The following is a 25,435-nucleotide window of genomic DNA, read 5'->3' on the forward strand; positions in this document are numbered from 1 at the left end:
TATAAAACAAATGTAATTAATTCTTTAATATTTTAGGTACTATTTCCAAAGTCAATAGAGAATAATGATGTGGGCACATTGTTATGGGATCAATGTCAGAATTAATACAAATATGGCAATTGAAAACTTAAATAAAGTTCTGAAGAACAACAAAATGAATGGAAAGCAGGATATTATACTCTATTTCAGAAGTGTATAGAGCAATAAACTGGGGAATTCCGTTCTGTTTGGCTACATTTCGTGGTAGTTCATAGGCGCAGGTACTTATAATATTTATGAATTTAATTTTTCACGGATTAAATGCCTTTATTTTGAAACAGATTAAATACTAAATAAATACTTTTAATCCTTTTGTATAGGTACCTATCTTTTAACGCTTTGTAACATGCAAAAATGGGGTCAGGTAATATATACAGACTATAAATACTTTTAAATCATATTTTAAACGTTAGTAGTCACTGCTACGCTGTAGTGTAATCACAATATTATTATCCCAATATTTAAAAAATGGAGGTATTCAGTCCAACGAAAAGATGTACTAAAAATTCTCCACTATCGCTGAGTGAAAAAGTTATTATTTTAAATGTACATGATTGCATAAAACACAATTACCCTAGTTTTACTGTGCAAGAAATTGTTGAAAAATGTTCTCAAATGAGTGGAATTGGAAAGTCCACCATTTTCAAATTGTTGCGGGAAAGAAAAGTAGCAGGTCAAGTGGAATCTCCCAAGCAAAAGCCAGGACGACCTACAAAAGTCCTTGATGAAAATGCTAAATGTATAATTCGAAGAAAAGTTCACTCTTTTTATTTTAAAAAGGAAATACCCACCCTAGACAAAATTTTAATGGAGCTTGGCCGAGATGACAGTATTCCGTTGATAAGTAGAAAACTTTTATGGAAAACTTTAAAAAATATAGATTTTGCCTGGGAAAAGCATAACCGCAAAGCACTTTTACTGGAGAGCGACGAAATTGTTTGTTGGAGACGACAATACTTGAGAAGTATCAAGCAGTACCGCAGGGAGCAAAAGAAAGTTTTTTATCTTAATGAGACGTGGATTAACGAAGGTTATATAGTCCAAAAAATGTGGCAAGACAAAAATATAACCAGTGCTCGCCAAGCTTTCATAGAAGGCCTGTCTACGGGTATTAAAGTTCCTTCGGGAAAAGGAAAAAGACTTATAATCACACATATTGGAAGCGAAGAGGGATTTTTAAAAGAAGGTCTGCTAACCTTTGAGTCGACTCGCACAGGAGATTACCATGAAGACATGAACTCAGATGTTTTCGAGGACTATTTTGGTGAAATGATAAAATTTCTTCCGGCTAATTCGGTGGTGGTTATGGATAACGCAAGCTATCATTCACGGCGAATAGAGAAGACGCCAACTTCAAGTTGGAGAAAGCAAGAAATTATCGATTGGCTGACTGCAAAAGGTATTGCGTTTGAAGCAAATTTGATAAAAAAAGAACTGCTGGCAATAGCAAACTTACACAAAACTCGTTTCATGAAATACGCCGTGGAAGATATAGCCGAAAAATATAATATAACTGTACTGCGCTTACCGCCATATCATTGCGAACTAAATCCTATAGAACTGATATGGGCGCAGGTAAAAGGATTTGTAGCAAGACAAAACACGACTTTTAAAATGAAAAATGTTAAGCTACTGTTTGATCAAGTCATTACGGAAGCGACACCAGAGAATTGGCGAAAAGCAGTCTAGCATGTAATTAAGCAAGAGGACAAAATGTGGGATCTTGACAACCTCATCGATCAGACAGTCGATCCTTTAATTATAATGTCAGGAGGTGATGACAGTTCGTCAGATGACGAAGAAGACTACAATCTATTATAATTTAAAATTGTTATACACTGTTCAAAAAGTGCCAGATCCAAAAGTGACATTTTCAACTGTTTTACTCTACATATTATGTTCAATAAATTTGTGAAAAAAATATATTATTCCATTCAAACAAAAGTAACTTTCTAAAATAAAATAGCATTTAAGTACATTAATTATAAGGTAAAAAACAAGTCCCAGTTGCACGCCTTTGGCGAACCGTTTTCAATGTTTATCAGTGGGTAACAATGGGCAAAACTCATAAATTGACCCAAAACCGGGTGGCACTACCTGCAATCAACGAAAAGAAAGAATTTTACATTGAAACTAATACCCAACTAAGGTAGTGGCATAAAATATTGGTGGATCAACAGGTACCACTTTTGCATACCTAATGAGGTTTTATTGCTCTACACACTTCTGAAATAGAGTATAGGTAAGGAAATTTTAACACATTACAAAAAAAAAATATGTAGAAAATATGTTTCCTCTTAAAAGGATTGAAAAACTGTTGGATTTACTGGATGAACTGGTTGATGAAAGAATGCGGAAAAGGATTATAAACATGGAAAGGCCAAATGCAAATAATTATCAGCACAAAATATGTCAGAGTGCACATAAAAAAGCAGAAGAAATGGTGGGTAATAACGGTAATGTATCATATTCTGAATTAGGACATTTTAAGGTAAGGTCGTTTAGTGATAATCATAAATTGTATTGTGTAAATTATAATGAGGTTTGTGATGAGGACTGTAGGGCAATGTATTGTGAGAAGTGTAAAATATGTAAACATAAATATAATTGTGATTGTCCAGAATATACTGTTAAAAGTGCCATGTGTAAGCATATACATGCTGTAGCTTTATTTGAGCAGAGGAGCGAATATGTTTCAGGTTTCATGGATGAAATGCGAGAAGATAATAATCTGTATGTCAATGAACCTTCAACAAGCAAGACAGTTTATGAGAATGAAGTAAATCATTTTCTTATTTATTTATTTATTTAGCTTTATTTCCAACAGGTTACATATACCCAGTTACAGGAAAATCAATTAAATATACAAATGTACGAATGCATGAATTGTATTAGATTCATGCAACTAAACTATAAAAGAACTATAAAAGAATTGCTATATAATAAAAAAAAAAAAAAAGTAGTGAACTTGAGAAAATAAATAATAAAAAATCAACACTAAATTAGGATAAGAATCAAGAATTAATTTAAATCAAAAGACCAAAAAAAAAAAATGAGTAAATAAATGTATTCAAGCTAAAAACTAAATAACTAAAAACTAAATAACCTAGCCTCCCCCACCGACCATACGCAGGTGATTCAAGATAAGTGCCAAATCGTCATAGTGAATGTCACAAGAATCAGCAATAGTATTAAAGTTTTGACACATAAAGTGAATAGGACTCTGGTACAGAATGTTGGCTGTGTCCAAGTTAAAAGCTGGACACTGTCTGGATCCTGGGCGTGGTATATGAAAGCAAATCCTTTGCAAAAGGGATGGGCAGTCAATTTTATGGTTAAGTAAATTAAACAAGAATTTTACCGAATGCATTTCTCTCCTCTTCGCAAGTGACCGTTCAGTATTTCTAGAGAGCAGCAGGTTATGGTCAAAACCCCTTGGAGGATAGACTCCATCATCCTTAAATGCCAAACATTTAAGGAATCGCCGTTGGACTGATTCTAATAGGTGAATGTGCTGGTTGTAAATGGGAGACCAAATGAGGGAGCAGTAGTCCAGCCTGGATCTAACAAATGCATAGTAGAGCGTTTTGGCAGTGGCAGTGTTCAAAAAAAGTTTGCAATTTCTAATAATAAAGCCTAGCATGCGAGTAGCTCTAGAAACAGTACCTTCGATGTGGGGGATAAAAGAAAATTTTTGGTCAAAGGTGACTCCAAGATCCTTGAAACAGGTAGACCTTGCCAGAGACTCTCCATTAACTGAGTAATTAAAGGCAATTGGACTTTTGATACGAAAGTAGCTGGCCGCATTACACTTGGAAACATTAAGGTTAAGCCGGTTCAAAGTGTACCAATGGTGTACAGTATTGATGTTCTCTTGCAGTAGACCACAATCTGCTATAGAGTCAATCCTATGGAAAAGCTTTAGGTCCTCAGCATATGCTAACCGAGAGCAATTAAGGGTGGAGATCAAGTCATTAGCGAAAACGTTAAAGAGAAGGGAGCCCAAGTTAGAGCCCTGAGGAACTCCAGAGGTGGGTGAAAAACAAGCAGATCTAAAGCCTTCGACCACTACAAACTGAGAGCGGTCAACTAAATAAGAGTTAAGGAGCTTTATCAAGCGATCGGAGAATCCAAACTGGCGTTCAAGCTTATTTAATAGGATGAAGTGGTCAATCTGGTCAAAAGCCTTTTGGAAGTCTGTGTAGATAACATCGATTTGGCTTCTATCATTAAGTGCTTCGCACAAAAACTGAGAGAAGAATGCTAGGTTTGTAGTACATGAGCGGCCAGAAACAAAGCCATGTTGATCATTGGCCAGCATGGACTTTACCTTGGGAAAAATTAATTTATAGAGAGCCAACTCGAATAACTTTGAGAAATTGCACAGAATGGATATAGGGCGGTAATTCTCTATTGTTCCAGCATCGCCCTTTTTAAAGATAGGGCAAACTTTAGCTTGCTTCCAGATATTGGGAAAAATACCTGTGTTAAGGATCAGATTAAAAATGTGGAGCAGAGGGTCTGTAAGTGCAACAGAGCAGTCCTTAGCTAAAAAACTAGGAATTAGATCTGGGCCAGAGGTCATTTTGCTTTTGAGACACTTGCTCGCCATTATAATGTCGGTAGCCGCGAGCGCGACGACGTCTATGCAAGTTAAGGGAGGTTCAGACACGACAGGATGATCGCTGGGAAGTGAGTTCGTGTATACACTCCTGAAATAATCTCCAAAAGCGGACACAATGCTGTCAGGCGTATTGTATGATTGGTTAGAAAGCTTCATTGAGCCGGGGATTTGAGACTGATTACGTTTGCTTCGAATAAAAGACCAAAATTCACTCGGATCGGAGGTTATTTTGTTCTCAATACTATGGATGTACATTTTGTAGGCTTGTGCAGTTAGAGCTTTAATTGTCTTGCGCAGAGATCTAAATATCTCTAGATGATGTTTAGACTTGGAAATCTTAAAATCACGAAATGCTCTTTCCTTTTTATATATATTACGAATTATGTCCGCCGAAAACCAGGGAGGGAAACGTCTTTTACGTTTTACCTTGAAGGGTACCGCTCTAGCGAAAGTGTTGTTCAGTATATCATAAAAAACATCACATGCGGAGTTGACGTCCTGCTGCACCATGACAGGCGACCGATCAGTATCTAGCAGCAGCTGATACAAAAGCGGAAAGTTAGCCTTTCTAAAATTAAATTCCTTTATTTCAGCTTTATTAAGGGGTAGGTTATTGAGAGAGATAAGGCCAGCATGGAATTCAAATGACAAAGAAGGATGGTAGGTATCCTCCGGGACAAGAGATGCACCACTGTTAAGTACAGAGATATTAAAGCTTGCAAAGATTAAATCCAAAAAAAAAAATTTTCTTGATGAGACTGAAAATAGAATGAATGTGACAATGGATTTTGAAAGAAAGTGTGAGGTATTTAGTTTAACAATAATTTTATTTAGTACTATATAAAATTAGTTTTAACAATAATTTTATATAGTATGGTATAAAATTGTAGATTTGTCTAGAACAGTTTTGCTCTGAAATTCGTAATTATGGTGGTGGATTGGGTGAACATGATTTAGAAAAATTTATTGGTGATTTTAGAAATTTTATGCAGACAGTAAAACAAAAAGAAATGGTGATGAGTAAAAAAAGAAAAATAGACAAGCAGCAGTATTATCTCAACAAAAAAACCTAAATAAATTTATTTATAATAAAATGTTTATAACTATTTCATTACTGAATGACATTCCTTTTGTGAGTGACCTATTCTGGTATTATATCTAAGTGGTGTTGGCTATTTGTATTCATGTAATTCATTGGCTTATGGTGAAGGATACTTATAAAATATTTTTTTTTTAATTTTAATTTTGCCTTTATTATAATTAAATAATATATTATTATATATTATATGTGTTTGTTTCATATTTATTGGTATTTGTTTTCAACTTTTGTAAATAGAACCCTTGTGCAACTATGTTATATATATATTAGTAGATTGCTTAATAGATAAAGTTGATATAATAAATTTTGAATATTCTGCATCAGTGTTATCAATAAACCTACTTTACTAAAATATAATCTGGTTATTTTATTCATATTTAATAAGCTCAGATCCTGAAAAATATTGTTTTTTTTTTCATTGTTGAAAAAGAATACAAGAAATGTTTTCCATTATTATGGCTCATTTTCATAGTATGCAATTGCATCTGATGTATGGATCACACGAGACAAGAAAGTGTAATAGGTAGGTATATCACAATAAAATAATACTTCTTGAAAATTTTTCATTTTAAAATGAAAATTTTAAATAATATAATGGATTACTACATAAAATAATAACAAAATGTGTCCTTTTATTTAATAAAATTATCAATTTTTTTATACTAAATTTTAATTGAGCCGAGTTTAGAGCCTGAGAATTAAATCAAAGCTATCCACTAAATGCCTGAAATGAGATAAATTCTATTTAAGTAAAAGCAAAATTAATAAGATCATGTAACAAAATTATTTTCCATCATTTGCTGAAAATAAACAATTTCTTTACGTAAGTAAAACGTTCCGTATGTTTATTTTTCTCAAATACCATAATTCCTCTTATAATCACATTTGAAATACGCGCCTTAATTATCTAAGCCAATCACAGACAAAGCACCTTGATTGGCCCGGCCCGCATGGGTGCGGAAATTAATGTATCCTGTTTACGTTCCGCTAGTATAAACTTTTCCGGTGTAACTTAAAGTGACCTTGTATAGCTACCATTGACTTTTTCGATATTTATTGAACTTTTAATATTAAACATTATTTGCTGTGCGTGCTTTCTAGTTAAAAAAACATTTCCCGCTAACTATTTAGTTGCTGTGTAACTCTGTCTGTTGAACTATTTTTTGAGTTTTTCCTGTATAAACATCTACCGTCCACTTGAGAATAATGGCTGAATTATACGACATTTTAAATTCTCACGACTTCAAATGGAAGAATCTCTATGACAAAATTGATGACATTCATCGCCTCCATACTGTCTCTGAAAATGGACAAGAATCTCTTTTCAATTTAATCAGAGATATGAAACAGGAAATTTTCAACCTGTCATCAATTCTTATGGACAACCATGGTGAGGCGGTAAAGGTACAGGTCCATGATTCTTCCAATGAAGAGTTAAAAAATGAAGTACAGAATCTGAGGAAAGATGTTAAACAAATGGCTCGCACCATAGAACAATTAGCTAAAGAAAAATCTAATGTTAAAAATTACCAACCTGTAACTAAAAGGACGATAGCCTGCCAGACTGATCATACAGAAAAACCAGAACCGGAGGTTCCGACGTCACCAAAGGACAACACAATGAACAAAGATGAATGGCATTATGTGGTTGTATCAAATACCCACCTCCGTATACCGGAAATCAGCTTGCACACTTCATCAAAGAAAAACTGGGAACGATGGACTTTATCCGATGTTTCCCAATGCTAAAAACTAAGGACATTGCACATTCCGACTTCAAAATTGGTGTGCAGAACTTAAATCACTTAAAGCGGCTAAAGGATATTAGTATGTGGCCACCGGGCATTCTCATAAATTAATGTTTGGAACCTCTAAAGCGCCAGTCCAAATAAATAGTACCACCTCGCCCAAATCTAAGCCTTCCCAGTCTAAGTCTAAGCCTCACTCTCCAGACAGCCATAACCTGCCACATCGCTCAGTTCCATCAACATCTGCTACAATATCCAGAGAGGTTCAATCTTTGAAAATTAGTTCTGATAGGGAGGCCATTGCTGCCTCTAAATCCCTTGCAACAGAATTATTAGAGGTTTATTTTGTCATGGATAATAATTCATGGAAAATAATCATATGGACCCGTTGACTCCACCAATACTGCGACTATCAAGAGACTCAGATGCAACTCAATAGCGACCATCCTATTTATTGGCCAGACTGAGAGACCCTTCCATCTTAAAACGTCTTAGGCTATTCCTTGCCTATCTGCATGGTCAACCCTCCAGTGTGTGTTTTGAAGGACACACCAACACCAGCATCCGATTGGCGCTTGCATCAGAGGGACTTTCTGGTGACATGGACTGCTCTACTTTCGGTACCATGATGCCTATGGTATTGGTCCAACTAAGGTTGAAGCAGATCTGTCAGCCTGCAGATCCATCTTCTCATCAGAAAAGCTGCTACGCCTTAAAAAAATCAGAGAGAGTCATAGCAATTATTATTCTGGTGGATCTCCCGCCAGGAATAAAATTTTTTAAATGACTTGACGCGAACAGAGGATCAAGCACCCTCTGAAATACTGGACAATGGTAAGCTTAGTATTTTCTCTCTAAATATTCAGTCCTTAAGACATAAAACTAATGATTTATTTCTTTTACTAGAAGAGCTTCATTTTCCAGAAATCGTTGCCATAACTGAACATTGGTTGCATGTTGGTGAGCCTGTGATGGTGGATAATTACACTACAGTTGCCAGATTTGATAGAACAAATCTAGCTCATGGAGGTACTGTGATATTATCTACTAGCAACGACTTTTCAATGGTAACCAAGTTCGACAATTTAGTTTCTGAAAAAATATTTGAATTTTCCATTGTCTACAATAATAATTTTGATCTTTAAAATTTTTTTAGGCACCTTTGTCAATCAACTGACTGGAATATTCTCTCTGACGACGTTGATTCAGAATTCTCTAGATTTGTAAAAACGCTATCTAGTCTTTCTCACAAATCCTTTCCTTTGAGACCTCTTAAAAAGAAGCAACATAACCCCTGGTCTACCCAAGGCTTGCGTACATCTGCTAAGAACATGCGCCTATTATCTCATCTTAAGAAATTTTCAGACAGCGCTTTTTTTCATGAATACGTAAGACTTTACAAAAAGATTTATCAGAGAACTTTAAAAGCCGCCAAGAATATTACTATAATAGGAGACTGGCTAAACCTAAAAATGTGGCTAAGGAAACATGGTCGATTGTTAATGCTTTGAGAAATAAGCCTTCTTTGTCGAATACTATCTGCACTTCATCTGAGAACCTTAATGATTATTTTGTAAATGTGGCAAATAATCTAATGAGTACCATAACTCCTTCCCATGATCCACTTTCATATCTTCCCATTGCAAATGAGAATTTCTACAATTTTTTCTTTACGCCTGTAGTGTTACCAGAGCTTTGCAGTTCAATTAGGGAAATCAAAAACCAAGGCTCTTCTGGAATTGATGGACTTACACTCAAAATGTTTTCAAATCTGCCCAAATGTACATTATGTCATCTTATTACTCTAATTAATCAGTCTTTTCAAAAAGGTGTTTTTCCTAACTGCCTTAAGTTGGCGATAATAATTCGACTACATAAAGGAGGAGACAAAGATCAGTCTTCCAACTATCGCCCTATCGCTCTTCTTCCCACACTTTCAAAAATTATTGTAAAATTGGTTAAAAAAAGACTTCTATCATTTTTGTTAAAATATAAAATACTTACTTCCCATCAATTTGGATTTTTAAATAACAAATGCACAAATGATGCTATGTTTTCTCTTTTTAATAATGTATACTCTAGCTTAAACAACCAACACCCAATACAGCAAATTTTCTGTGATTTTTCTAAAGCCTTTGATTGTGTTAATCATGACATCTTATTAAAAAAGTTGCAATATTACGAGTTCAGAGGAGCGCCTTTTGAATGGTTTAAGTCGTATCTCAATAACAGAAGTCAAGCTGTGAAAATTGATTCGACTATGTCTTCTTGCAAGCCAATACAAAGTGGAGTGCCTCAAGGTTCCGTACTTGGCCCTATTTTGTTTCTTATCTTCATCAATGACATTGCTAATCTAAATATTAACGGTAAAATCTGTCTATTTCTGATGATACTAGTTTTACCTGGAGTAATCCGGATATTTCTACACTTCATAGAACCGTATCAAGTGATTTAACTACTATCAAATCATGGTGCGACTCTAATCTCCTTTGTCTCAACATTTCCAAAACTAAAATGTTGTCCTATAAAAATACCTTGCAATCTTTTGTACTTGGTAACGCAACAATTGACGAAGTTGATTCTGTAAAGTTTTTAGGGCTAACTGTTGACAACTCTTTAAAATGGGACACACATATTGACTCTTTATCAAGAAAATTAAGTTCAGCTTGTTTTGCTTTAAGATCAATTTCTAAGGAGCTTAGCCTGTCTACTTCTAGAACAGTTTATTTTGCCCTTTTTGAATCGCACCTTCGATACGCCCTTCCATTCTGGGGTACATGTAGTGCAATTCAATTTGACCGTATTTTTAGACTACAAGAGCCAGCATTTCTTCAAAAAATTTCAAATATTAACTCTTCCATCTTTATTCATATTTGAGTCCGTTTGTCTAATACGCAAACACGGTTCAGCATCTGATAGGCCTTCCCATAGTTATCCACTTAGAAACACGGAACATGATCTACCTACCCCACATTCAGAGTTGGTCAAAAGTTCCATATTATATAATGCAAAAAAAATTCACAATCATCTGCCATTGGAAATTAAATCCATCACATCTTTTTTTGCATTTCGTAAAGCATTAAAAGCATTCTCACTGGAGAGAGCTTTTTACACAGTTAACGATTTTTTTTTGGTAATCATTGATTTGAAATTTCGCACTAGCTGATTATGTATTTTTACTCTCTGTACATGTTTAGGTATACTGCTTTGTGTAGCTATTTTAGGATTTTTTATAATTTTTTACTTTTTTTACATTTTTTTTTTAACGTAGAGAGATTTTTTAATGATCTTTTTTTTTTGACATTGTATACATTAAATTGTATATTTTATAATAATATTTTTGACTACTTACAATTTCTAAATTGTATTAATCTGTATATATTGTAGATAATCTATTCTATTTATTTATTTATATTTTTTTTTTTAATTTTGTTTTGTTTTTCTTTTTTTTTAATTGTGTTTTGTTTGCATTTTTGTGTCTTTTTTGTTTTACAGCTTTGTCTACAAATTGTAACAATTTCTTGACAATAAAGCATTGATTGATCATTTTGCAAAAAATTTAAATACACATTACCAGAAAGTGTTTGATTGAAAAAGAAAGGACCAATAATTTTTCCGCCAATAATGCAGCAATAACTATGGCATGAATGACCTAACTACATTTGCTAGTGCTGCAAGACAAGTAAATCGCTCTAAGATTCTAAATTTGGTACTTTTAAACAAAAACTATTTGGTCAATGTCAATTAATACAAGATGACTTGTATAGTCTTTGTGAATGGTGTGATCTTAATGGTTTAGATTTAAGTGTTCCAAAGTGTTATTCAATAACTTTTGGAAGGATTTGGAGTCTTATATTGTTTGATTATACTATAGGTTCCACTTTTAGAAAGGGTAGTGGAAGTTAGGGACTTGGAAGTAATTTTTAACTCTAAGTTGACATTTGTGTCTCATATTGAAAAGTTAGTTCAGAAAGCATATAGCAATCTAGGATTTACAACTAGATGCAGTCAAGACTTCTCATGCTCTGTCTATAAAGTCCTATACAGTTCATTAGTCCATTCTAGTTTGGAGTATGATAGTTCTGTATGGACTCCATTTTATAAATCTCATTTTGAAAATATTGAGAAAGTCCAAAATAAATTCTTAAGAAATTGTTCTTTTCAACTTAAGGTTTCATTAGCTAATGGTCACACTGATTACATCTCAGACATGTCAGTTGTCTCTTTAGACCCACTTGAGTTTAAATCAAATCAAATCAAATATATTACATAAAGTATTCAACATAACATTTCTTGTTTAACCCTAAGCACCTAGGTAACCTAATACCTATGTGTGCTTTTATATTTAAAGATACATTTTAATTGGAATACTTAGCTAAAATACAGCAAAAAAATATGTATAAATATTTCATTTTATACACTCATAAGTGATTAAAAAAAAACATCTTTATATCTACAAAAAAACAACTATTCAATCTTAAATCTAGACAACACCCGTTTTATAAAAAAATTATAATAAAACAATAATAAGTAAATAAATAGATATTGTTTACAATATGAAAATATTTACCATAAAACCATTTTCCTAAATCAATGTAATATGCATGATTGGAACTTTTTTATATTTATATTAATTTTGTTTTTAAATATTTTTTTTTTATTATTTTAATTTTCCTTGGCAACAAATTGTAGAATTTGGGTCCCAAGCAGTCTATAAACTTTAAATTTATGCTTCTCATGTTTAATGGAAGAGACAAGCAATTATATAATAATAATAATAATAATTTCTTTAAAATAGTAAGAATAATAAAAATAGTAGAACAAAAAGAACAAAAATATAATGTTGGACATAATAATGGGTGCATTACCTTAGATATACCCTGCAGTGTCTTTCCTAAACTTCATGATATTTTTCTCTTGCCTTAGGGCGAGAGGTAATCTATTATATGTTTTAATAGCAGCAAAGGCAGGAGATCTTTGAAAAAAGGCAGAGTGATGAGTTAGTGTCCCAACTCTCCCCCCCAGTTCAGCTCTCCCCCTTGTCACAATAGACATACCCTCAGCATAATGATCTTCATTAGTTTGAAAAAGATGTAGGTGTTCTTTGCAAAAATAGCTAACATAAGAATGTACAGAGCTGGAACAGTGAGTAGACCAAGCTTAGTAAAATAAGTCCTACAAGAGGTTTGTGGTGTGAGTCTGAGCATGCATCTTATGATGCGTTTTTGACTGACACGGCGTCAGTTGAAGATCCCCAAAACATCACACTATAAGTGATTAGAGATTGGACCAATGCATAGTAAAGTTGCTTCAGACAATTTAGGGAAAGCTCTTCTCGTAGACGCCTTACGCGCAGAAACTATTTAGTTTTTTGCCAAGAGTGTCTATGTGTGGGACCCATGTGAGACAGGAGTCAATTTGTATACCAAGGAATTTTAAGGAAGCTACCTCTCGAAGACTTTTTTTCAAACATTACTAGTAGGGAATTTTGAGGTAAAGTTTTGGAGAATGTCAGTAGCCCGATTTTATCAGCATTTAGCTTCAAAGCATGATTGTCACACCACTCCTGCATACTTTCTACCACCTGAGAAGCTCTGACAGATAGTTCTTCAATCAGATGTTCTGACAAGATTATGGAAGTGTTATCAGCATATTGGTGGAAAACACTCACTGAGACCATTTACATATAATATGAATAGTACTGGGCCTAGAATTGAACCCTGAGGCACTCCCTGTACCACCAAGGATGACACTAATGGTTAAGAGCATTATTTCTGGTGAATTGTGAATGACTAGTAATTCTTTTAGATATATCAGAGGTATGAACAAATGAACACACTTGCTGAATATACAGACATTTTACATTGCTTATATTTTCATAATATAAAAGTTCAGTGTGATGCATTTTATTTTTTTTATAAATGACCTTTAAGACATAATTTTGTACTACATTCAAAGGCTGCAATGTATTTTTGTAGGTACCGCCCCATACTATGATAATAATAATAATAATAATTTCTTTATTGCTTTCAAGATCTAATTAAAATAGACAATAGCAACGTCACAAAACAAGCAAAATTAAAATTTGATAACATCTACACAGTACATACTGCTAATAAAAATAGTAAGAACAAAAAAAATGATGCAGTATGTTATCAGAGATTATACTAAGGACTTATAAATAAGAATACAAAGTTTAGTGCTTAAAATTCCACTTAGTATGTAAAATTTTTGGATCAAATTTCTAATTCTTCCAGGAAGATGATTTATGTGTTCTGCCCATTTGAGGTGTTGATCAATTATGACTCCTAAATATTTAGTTTTCTTTTTTTTAAAGATCTCTTCATTATTAATATCATCCAATAAAATTTTATTAAAAGGTGGTCTATTTGAATTGGTCAAAGAAAAGGCTATGTAATTAGTTTTGTCCATATTCAAAATTAATTTTTGTGTACACAACCAGTTTTTTACAAGCTTAAATCCATCACACAAAGCCTCTCTAGTTGAGGCATAATAATTTAGACTTGTCTTGACTTGCCTGTTTCTTTTACCAGTTTTAGGAGTTCTCTCAAATTTGTTAGTGACTTGTAACTTTAACATGTTTCTTTAAATTAATTTATAACATTGATTTATGTCTTAGTATTGCTAGATAATAAACTTATGCTATTAAGATGTATTAATATTGGTATCTTTTATAATATTTTATTTTTATAAAATTGGTAGATACCTTTAATAAATAAATAAATAAACAACATAATAAAAAAATAAAATTTTGTACATTATTCTTTCTTCAGTTATACTCTTGTTAGTAATTTGTGGCTTGTGTTAAATGTTAGCATCTTTGGGAGAACATTGAAAGCTGTGAAATAAACTTAAAGAGAAAATGCTAGCATCATAAACAAAACGCATGTCGAGAATAAAATAAAGAGTTTTGATTTACTTTGCTTTCTGTGATTTTGTTTTATATTTAGTGACAATGACGATGATGTGTGACACTTTTTACTAAATTTGGATGTGACTTATTATATTTTTATAACTAGGGTGAAGTGGGGTAAATGTAATCATGGGGCAAATGTAATCAAGCCCTATAATTTTTTTTTAATAAAGTTTTGGAACATATTTTTATTAGAACATATTACTTTTTATTAACCTCTTAGTTCCAGTTTCAAAGATTTCCCTTTTTCTTTTTTGTACTTTGACATTTATAATAATTTTGTGAGTGCCTTTTAGGAATTTTTATTCCCTATTACGTGACGGTCGTGTTTAAGTTCGTAGGAGGCTACGCCGGTACTCAGTTTTGTTTGTTTTGTTTTGATTCGATTTGTTTTGATTTTTTTTTTACAACCACATTGATGTGCTATATTTCCGTACAAGTGTTCCTAATTAACAGGTCAATATTTTTTTTTGTTTTATAAATATTTCCTGTTATAACTAACTAGACTTGTTTTGCTGGCATTGACCTTAACTTGAAACCATAGAACTTCAACCTTAGGACGTGCTAGTGTGTTTGTTTTACGCGTGTTCTTGGTGACACTCAGGCTCAAGTTCCTGTTTGGCTAGCAATTCCTGTCTAACCGTATTTATATATTAATTAATTTATTAAAATGAATCGTAATTTCAAATGCTGTCAAAAAAAGGAGTTTTCAAATTATTGCTGCATCTTTTGTATGTCTATATTCCACCCAAGTTGTTTGGATAGAAATTCTGATGCCATAAAAATGGGAGGCTACAAAATTTTATGCTCAGAAAAATGTCAAATAAATTTTAATGAAAATGAGAATGAAAAGAAGTCTTACGAGCAGAGGATTCATGAATTATTGATTGAACTAAAAGGAAAGGATAGGCATATAGAAAGAATGAGAAGAAACAGTTTGGTGTTTGAAGATGAAGTGTCAGAGGCCGAAAAGAAGTTTTCTTCCTCCCTAGATAATCTACACAAACTTAATGATGAACTTAAAATTGAATTAACAAATTTAAAAACTAAAGAATGTGAGTTACTGTCACTATTAAAAGTATGTGAAGAGGAAAAAATAAATTTCAATATAGGAATCAATAAGTTAAATACCTTAAATAAAAATTTAATTGTAACAAGAAAAACATTAGAAAATGAATCTGCAACCTATAAGATGCAAATAAATATGTTACAAATGGAAGTTAATGATTTAACTAAGATGAATAAGAATATGATCCAGTCGATAAAGGTGTTGGAAGTTGAAAAAGATACTTGCTATTCCGATATTTGTGCATTAAAGGAACAGCAAAACATATCTAAATTCGTTATTATAAATTATCCAACACAGTTGCCATGTAGGCCAAATTCACCCGTTGATAATCGACCTAGGCTTCTTTTTGTGGGTGGAAACTGTAGAAGAGTGTTCCTGAAGAAATTGCGTCTGAAGTTTGAAGCTAACTACAAAGTCCAGTGTTTCCTGAAGCCAGGAAGTACAAACAATGAACTGATTTATACTGCATCATCTATGGTTAAGAAATTTACAGAAAATGATATGTTGATTTTAATGTTAAATGGTATTTGCTCATCATTCGATATTTTAAAAAAATTTATACATTTACACAGCAATAGTTTAGTGATGACAAGCCCTTACATGTATCCAAACCATGTAATTTATAATAGCTATAAGGCTCTCTATAGAATATTTCACGCCAATAATATTAATCTAAATAGAATTTTAGAGTCTAATCATGCCAGCAACTTTGGATCAGATTTGGCATCATTACTGTATACCCATATTTTAAAACATTTCAAAAGTAGCATTTCATCAAAAAATGTGTCCACAATAAAACCAAGTAATCAATCTGGACTTCTAGATACTGACTGTGATAGGGATTCTTTTTTATAGATAAATACACAGAAGATGAAGCTCACTCACATTCTATTAATAACATTGAAAATAAGCATGTGAAAAGTTTCAGTAGTTTTATTTTAAATATACAGTCTCTAAGAAATAAAATGGACGAGCTTCATCTTCTACTTGATTCATGTGATTTTCCTGATATTGTATTACTAACTGAGCACTGGTTAAAGCCTAACGAATGTTTCTTAATATCTGATTATATTCCTATATCAATTTTTTGTCGGCAACACTCCATACATGGAGGAACAGCTATTTTAGTTAAACAAACAATTGAAGCTTTTTTCTGTAAAATTAATAAGTATGATAGCTTTCTGTTGGAGAAGGTTTTTGAATTCTCCCTTTGTTTTTGTAAGCGATTTAATTTATATGTTCTTTGTGTTTATAGACCACCCACAGGAGATATTGGTATGTTCCTGGACAAACTTGATTCTCTATTGTCTCTACACTCCATAGTTATATTGGCCGGTGACTTTAATACTAACTTCACTGATGTAAGCTTGCCATCATATCATACATCCCTTTTAAGTATATTGGAATCTTATGACTTGAAGATGCATGTTCTTTCACCCACACGTATAACATCCTCATCTGCAACTACTATTGATTATTTGTGTACAAATTTAAATGATGTGTCATGTAGAGTACTCTCATCTGGTATTTCTGACCATGAAGCCATTCTTGCTAGGATTCCATGCAACACTGTATTTCCTTCATCTCATTATATAGGAAGAATTTTCAGCAGAGCAAATTTTAATGCTTTTTCTTCTACTGCAGCTTTGGTTAATTGGAATGCAGTTGAAATGGCTCCTGACTCGTTTACTTTGTTATTTCATGTGCTATGTGACAAGATCAAACAGTGTTTTCCTAAAAAGAGGCTTAAAATGAAAAATAGAAAACCATGGGTCACAGCAGGCCTCAGAACTTCAGCTAAAAACCTCCGTTTTGTTGGCTAAGCTGTGCAAGTTTACAACTAATGCAAACATTATTCTTTATCATCAGAAATATCGTAGTCTATATAGAAAGACGATAAAAGCAGCTAAGGTTAAATATTATAGTGACCGCTTGAATATGTCCTCAAATAGGCAGAGAGAATGTTGGTCAATTATAAATGACTTCAGGCATTCTCACAAGAAAGTTTCAGAACCAGAAGTAAGACCAAATAGTTTAAATGATTATTACTGTAATATTCCTCATTTATTGCTCAAGGATGTGAATACTAATATTGATCCTTTGCATTATATTCAACAAGTGTCAGTTCAAAATTCTTTTTTCTTTTATCCTGTTAGCCTTACTGATGTTAGAGATGCAATTAAAAGCCTAAAAAACCATAAATCAGCTGGAGCTGATGGAATATCATCAAAATTACTACTCCTTTTGCCTGATTCAGCATTGAATGCCTTAGCTTCTGCCATAAACAATTCCTTTCATAATGGCATCTTTCCAGCATGTTTGAAGGAGGCAGTGGTTATCCCTCTTTATAAGGGTGGAGATGTGAGTGAGCCTTGTAATTTTCGTCCAATTTCTATATTATCTACCCTCTCCAAGATAGTTCAAAAACTTGCAAAAATCAGAATTTTATCTTTTTTGCAACATAATTGCATTTTATCTGCAAATCAGTTTGGATTTCAAACGGGAAAAGGGACTCATGACGCTGTTTTCGGCTTTTTGGAGAGTGTCTATGTGTCCTTAAATTCTGGAGAGTCCGCGGCGGCAGTGTTTTGCGATTTATCCAAGGCATTTGATTGTGTAGATCATGGAATACTGCTGTCTAAGCTCAATAATTATGGCCTCAGAGGTGTGGCATTGCAATGGCTGGAATCCTATCTGTCTAATCGTACCCAAAGAGTTACAGTATCTGGATGTTTATCCGATTCCAGATCCCTTAAAACTGGAGTACCTCAGGGTTCAGTGTTAGGACCACTATTATTTTTGCTCTATGTAAATGATTTGGGTTCATTAAAACTGCAGGGCAAAGTGGTTCAGTTTGCTGATGATACCACCATTTTTTGGAATCATAGAGATTCTGATAATGTTAGAGCCCAGGTTTTTAAGGATCTTAAGATTTTATCGGAGTGGTGTGCTGCAAACAGGCTTGTATTTAATGTGCGCAAAACCTTTATTATGGGATTTAAGTGTGACGTTCAGGGCCTTATGTTTAGTGAAAACTCCCCCTTGCAAAACAAAGAAAGCTGTAAGTTCCTTGGTATTACCATTGATGGTCGCCTTCGCTTCGAAGATCATATCCTAAATCTTGCATCAAAATTATTCTCTGGATGCTTTGCAGTAAGAATGGCGGGTCATGAGCTGGGAGGGGTAGTTGCACGTTCAGTGTACTTTTCTCTTATTGAGTCCCACCTTCGTTATGATTCAAAAAAAGGCAGTTAGATACCTATGTTCCGCTGGGTTAAGAGATTCTTGTAAACCTCTCTTTATATCCCAAAAAATCCTAACTCATTTTTCTCTTTTTATCTTAGAAACAGCTACTCTTATTCATAAATGTCCTAAACCTCCCTCTAACACTGGTCATATGACTCGCCAGGTTAACGATTTTCCCTTACCAATCGCTACATCCTCCCTCACCAAGAACTCACTTATATACCTTAGCAAAAAAATTTACAACCATGTTCCTCTATGTATCAGACAAATTTTAGAAGTTAAGTGATTCAAAAAGGAATTAAAATCATTTTTATTATCCAGGGCATATTATAGCCTTGACGATTTTTTCAATGATACCTTTTAACCTGTGCTCTGACATCATTTTAGTGTTTTAGTTTTGTTTCCCATTAAATAACTTAATTTACTTCCTCTAAATTCTGTTTTATTTATTTATTTATTTATTTATTTATTTCAATATACGGCAGAGCCAGTTTACAAAAAAAAAACAAAATAGATAATACAAAATACTAAACAATATAGCAATATAAATACAATACTAGAATTACAAAAAAAAATATATATATACCAAGATAAAACCTCTGAAAAAACAGTCATCAACAGGGCTAAAAACTTAGCACTATCCAAGGAACGTAGGTTAAAGTGTAAGATTATTTATTTTTGATTTGAATGACCGTAAGCCGCCGGAAAATGGATCCAAACTATTTTCATTAAAGAAACGCAAAGTCCTAGTCAGTGGAGAAAAAAACCCATAGTTGGCCGAATGAAAGGGTAAACGAAACATAGAAGAGTTGATCCTTCTTTGACAGGTGTTAAAAGGAATTGCTTCCAAGATGGTAGGACAATGATATAAACCATTTAAGATCTTATAAAACGTTAAAGCATCAGAATAATGCCGTCTGACTTTAAGATTAGGGATATTAAATTGGACACTGATAGCATTATAGTCGATGTAATAATTACGAAAAATATTAACTTCAGCTCTATAAGCAAGGGATCTTAAGAATCTTCTTTGTACAGCCTCAAGGTGTTCAATATGAGAATCATAATAAGGGGACCAAATTACAGACGCATACTCAAGCAAGGAACGTACCAAAGAGTAATAAAGTAATTTGAAACAATAAGGTGAAAGATGTACACTATTTCTAGTGATAAAACCAAGACTATGCATACTCCTGTTAATAATATCCAAAATGTGCGGCAAAAAAGTTAGCTTGGTATCAAAAAGAACACCTAAATCTTTAACTGTATCAACTGACTTGAGTTCGTTATTGTTGATTGTGTATTGATAATTAATAATTTTATTAGAACGACCAAACGAAATACATACACACTTCTTTACATTCAGTTCCAGACTATTGCTATTACACCACTCAGCAACACTATTTAAATCCAATTGAAGTAGCTCAGCATCAAGATATGACTCAATGGCTTTATACAGTTTAAAATCATCAGCAAAAGCAAGATGTTTTGAATGAACAATTACATCACTCAAATCTCTTATGAACAAGTTAAAAAAGGCCGGTCCAATATGCGAACCTTGAGGCACGCCTGAAGATACTTCAATACCATTAGAAATATAATTACTTATCCTGACCAACTGTGTGCGACCAGTCAAAAAACTGTGACAAAACTCGACCAAAGTCCTACCAAGGCCCATAGCCCCAAACTTCTGAACCAGATGTTCATGACCAACCCTATCAAAGGCCTTTGAGAAGTCTGTGTACACACTATCGACCTGTACAGACCTCTCAAAAGCACCAATCAAATCATACTGGTAAGTCAACAGGTTAGTCACCGTAGATCTACCCTGACAAAAACCATGCTGATGATCACTAAACAATCGCCTACAGTGCCACGAAAATCGCACGGAAAACAACCTGTCAAACAGTTTAGGAACTACAGACTGAATACACACACCTCTATAGTTACAAATATCAGTTCTATCCCCATTTTTATGAATTGGCGTTAAAAAGCTTACCTTCCAATAATCAGGAAATTTGCCTGATGTCAAGCAAAGATTGAAAAGGTGATGCAAAGGCTTACTCAGAGTGCATACACAGTTTTTAAGAAAAACAGATGGGATACCATCAGGTCCAAAAGAATGTTTGTTCGGAAGGCATAAGATTTCATCAAATATGTCCAATAAAGAAAAAGAGATGCGATTTAAATCCAGACTGTAATCAAATTTATAGTCAGGAGCCTTGCGGACAGGTTGCCTGTATGTAGTTTCAAAATACCTAGCAAATAAGTTTACAATATCTTGACCATTACCAGCAACCTCGGCTTCCATATGCATGCTATTGGGGTATGAATCAGACCTACGTAATCTATTGATGTGTTTCCAAAATGAAGAAGGATCATGAGAAATTTCAGTATTTAATCTTTCAATATATGACCTAAAACATTCATCACGAAGAGTTTTACATTTATTCCTCAAATTTGAAAAATTAACATAATCCATGGGATTCTTACTATTTTTGAATTTTGTGTGAGCAATCTTTTTTTGAATAACAAGATTCTGTAATTTTCTACTAAACCAAGTGGGAAAATTAGATGATTTAAAATGTTTAATTGGAACAAACATCTCAATAGCAAAATAGAGAGCATTGTAAAAAATATCAATGCATTTATTAATATCCTTCTGATTAAAAGCAGTATCCCAATTCATGCAAGCAAGGTAATTATTAATGGCAACAAAATCACAGTTTACAAAATCATAATAATAAACATCATACTTAAGACTAAAATCACAATTAATAGGAATACTTATTTCATAAGCAGGATGGTGGTTTGATGCTGGTGATAAATTTTCAGTAGCATATATGACTTTAACATTTGACAAACTTGAGAAAAACAGATCAAGAAAAGTACCAAACAAATTTGGCAAGCCATTCACCTGCTTAAGATTAAGATAGTTACAACTACATAGCACATTTGCAGATGTTATAGACTCAGCCGTCTCAACATGCAGTCCGTTCGTGTTCCTCCATACCGCATGTGGCAGATTAAAATCACCACAAAATAGAATATCACAACTAGTATGAATACTCACAAGATCCATGGATGTAGAGGCAAATTCCTCATAAATTGATAAAGGAGAAGCAGGAGGGATGTAGACAGCACCAAAAATGATATTCTTGTCACTGCATGATACAAGCACAAAGATGTGTTCCAGGGTTGAATCACTGGTCTGTAATAACCTGGCTTTAAAACATTTACGAACAGCAATCAAAGTGCCACCACCCCTTTGCCTCCCTGTATTTGTGTAACTTCGATCCTGACGGAAAATATTGAAGTCAGTGAACCCTAACTCCGAGTCTAGAAAATCTTCATTAAGCCAAGACTCCACCAAAATCACAACATCATATATGCAACTGTTGACAGCATTCCGCAGATCAGCTATTTTAGTTCGCAAACCACCTGCATTATGAAAGTATACATTTAGTTTTTTGGAGTCTGCTTAATAACATTATTCCTCTTTTGTTGGACCACTTTAGGAATGCCATTAAAATATTGTATGCATAAGTTCTGTTCTGTACGTGAGCGCAAAGTAAGTTCTTCATAAGCATTTTTTACTTGCTTACGTTGAATAGGTGTTAGGTCAGCTTTTATTTTTATTTTAATTTGAAGGTTATCAAGTGATTTACGATTTTTTTTGAGTTTTATTGACAGCTTTACTTATTTTTTAATGAAATTTATCAAAAAGATGCTTTTTTTTTCTCAATGTGTTTTGTTATGATTAATTTTGGTAATGTGTGTAAATTTTATGGTAAAGTGTTTTAGATGTTATGTTTGTTTGAAATTTAAAGTGAATTTGGATTTTTTTAGTTTTTAGGATGCTTGTAAGACAAGATTTTCTTGTCTTACGTAATATAGCATATTTTCCTTCTTTCTTTCTTTCATATAAGCATATTTTATATAATCAAAGAAAAAACCAAAAAAGAAGAAAAGAGAAGGCAAGAACCAACATAAAAACAAGAATAATAAAAAAAAAATAAAATAAATCTGATCAACAGATATATAATTAATTTTAAATATTAAACTGAGTCGCTAAAATACTCTTCAATGCTGTAGTAAGATTAATTTCTTTAGTTCTCTCCTAAACTTTTTAAGATCTGTAACAGACCTAATGGAAAAAGGTACATGATTAAATATTTTACGACTAATATATATAAGAGAGTTTCTCGTAAGTGAGGAGGTGGGGATTGGAAGTATGACTGGTGCAGGATGGTGGACTTACGGACTTACATATGAGTGTTGCAGTTTCTAATATAAAGAGTGAGAAAACTGTTAAAATGATATAATTGTACTTAAATTACCTCCACACTCCAGCCACCTATTGCAACCCATGGACCTAGCAGTATTTAAGAGCCTTAAGTCACGGTGGAATTTCAAATTAGAGGAGTACCAAAGAAAACATGTGGGTGTTAACATACCAAAGAAAGATTTTTCAGTACTTGTGAGCACAATTTGGAAAGAGATAGATCCAGCTTTACTGACATCGGGCTTTTGTAGAGGAGGAATATGCCCATTTAATAGATCTGTCATCGACTGCTCTAAATATGATCCAGAAGCTCTACGAAGATATGAGGAACATTGGAGAAATCCCCAACCTGCCACAGAACAACCTTTTAATCAACCTAGCACAAGCAGCCATGAAGAGCCATCGAGAGAGAAACCAACCACGCAGCAGCTAGCATCAGAACCGCGACCAGAACTAATAGCAGGGCCAAGTAGACCAATACCAATAGCAGCACCAAGTAGAGGTTCTGTATCATTTGAAGAATTGTTGCTGGAAACAGTGAGGCAATCACCCCGCCCTAACGAAAAACAATGATAACTGAAACTATAATCGCAAAAGAAAACATAGAAAAAAAGAAAAAGGCTGAGCAAGAAAAAGAAGATGAAAGAATAGTGAAAGATAAAGCAAAGAAAGCAAAAGAATTAGCAAAGAAAACAAAGAAGGAATCAAAAAAAATAACAGCAAAACATATTTATGAAGGGTTTAAGAAGAAGGGTGATTGTTTAAGAAGGGTGATTGCAATAAACCAGATAATTACAGGCCTATATCTCTTTTACCAATTGTGTCCAAGATTTTAGAGAGGTGTCTAGCTAAACAGATTGTGGACTTCTTTGAAAAAAACAACTTATTTAACAAATGTCAATTTGGTTTTCGTAAAGACAAAAGTACAGTTCTAGGCGTCTTGGGATTTGGTTTCAGATATTCTTGAAGGTTTTCAAAATTTTCAATATGACACAGTTCTTTGCTGCGACCTGAGTAAAGCTTTTGATTGTGTCGACCATGGGATCCTTCTTGGAAAGCTCAAAGCCTATAATTTTAATCCATCAAGCATTCAACTTATGAAATCTTACCTTGAGGGCAGGTGTCAGTCTGTGAGTTTTGCTGGGGTGGCGTCGGCAATAGGCGATATTACAATGGGTGTGCCTCAGGGGTCAATTCTGGGACCCATTCTTTTTTTAATATATATCAATGATCTTCCACTAATTAGTGAATATGCAAAATTTACCCTCTTTGCTGATGACACCACAGTATCCTTTCGGCTGACACTCTGGGTGCTTCCCTGGAGGGATCCCTGGTGGCGCGGAAAGGAGTTGAAAGCTGGTTCTGCAGCAATTGGCTTCTCATGAACTCAGATAAGACACTTAAAATCATTTTCTCTATGAGGGAACTTGGGCAGGTGGAGTCTGCTGACACAGCTAAATTCCTAGGAGTCACACTAGACCAACGTTTACATTGGGGTCATCACATCAACCAACTGAATTTAAAGCTAAACAAAGCTGCCTATCTAATAAGAGGGCTCAGTGATAGGGTCTCAGCAGCAGTTCTGAGAACTGCATACTTTGGTGTTTTCCATTCACACTTGTCATATAGTATTCTAGCCTGGGGACATGCATCTGATACCAAACGTGTGTTCGGTATACAGAGAAGGGTGATAAGGGTACTAGCTGGTCTTGCATATAGGGAGGACTGCAAGGCAGCCTTTAAACAACTTGGCATTCTCACCCTGCCCTCAGTGTACATTTTGGAAAACCTTCTGTACGTTAAACGTAATACTCAGTCTTTTACTACTCACCAAGATATACATGGCTATAATACTCGCCATAGAACTGACTTTGTACCTCCTTACTGCCGTCTGGGAAGGTGGCGGGATGGACCGGGCTTTTGGGGAATAAAATTATTTAATGCTCTTCCCTCTGAAATAAAATACTTACCTCTAAACAGTTTTAAAACAAAAATCAAAAAAGTTTTATTAGTGAATGCTTTTTATTCATTAGAGGAGTTTTTAAACCACATATTTTAAGGTGATTTTACTGTGTTTTTATAACATCATTTATTGTTTTAGTTATAGTCAAATTTTAATTTAATGTTCTTAGTGTTAGTACTGTTAAGTAGTCTGTTTTGACTTTACCTATGTATTTTTTGACTTGTGTAAAATTTATATTACTGGCATCAATAAAAATTATGATTATGATTATGATATTAATGAGAGCTCTTCAGATGAAGACAAACCGCAAATTTTAAGTGACAGTGAATCCAACGACATCACCTTTGAGACTTATGCAAAAAGGTTAGAGGAAGATGAAGAAGCATTAAAACAAGACGAATTGTTTCTCAAAGGGGTGGAAAACCTTA

The 25,435-nt window shown here is 33.7% G+C and overlaps 2 protein-coding genes across 4 annotated transcripts in view; one reads left to right on the forward strand and one right to left on the reverse strand.

Moving 5' to 3' along the window:
• The window catches only part of LOC126748600 (uncharacterized), a 37,844-nt gene extending 15,878 nt beyond the window's left edge, over positions 1 to 21,966 (reverse strand). Inside the window, exon 1 of the mRNA XM_050457944.1 lies at positions 21,833 to 21,966. Within this exon, the coding sequence (XP_050313901.1) occupies positions 21,833 to 21,864 (32 nt within the window). The 5' untranslated portion in view covers positions 21,865 to 21,966. The remainder of the gene's footprint in view (positions 1 to 21,832) is intronic.
• The window catches only part of LOC126748597 (uncharacterized), a 356,494-nt gene that overhangs the window by 2,198 nt on the left and 328,861 nt on the right, over positions 1 to 25,435 (forward strand). For 2 of the 3 annotated variants that reach the window (XM_050457940.1, XM_050457942.1), the window contains exon 7: positions 37 to 5,950. In XM_050457940.1, coding sequence (XP_050313897.1) covers positions 508 to 1,728 — 1,221 coding nt within the window. In that variant the 5' untranslated portion in view covers positions 37 to 507 and the 3' untranslated portion in view covers positions 1,729 to 5,950. Of the gene's footprint in view, positions 1 to 36; positions 5,951 to 25,435 lie in introns of those variants that run through there. The other variant, XM_050457941.1, reaches the window with a different exon arrangement.

This window comes from Anthonomus grandis, chromosome 22, assembly GCF_022605725.1.
Source record: "Anthonomus grandis grandis chromosome 22, icAntGran1.3, whole genome shotgun sequence".
Taxonomy (NCBI): Eukaryota; Metazoa; Arthropoda; class Insecta; order Coleoptera; family Curculionidae; genus Anthonomus; species Anthonomus grandis.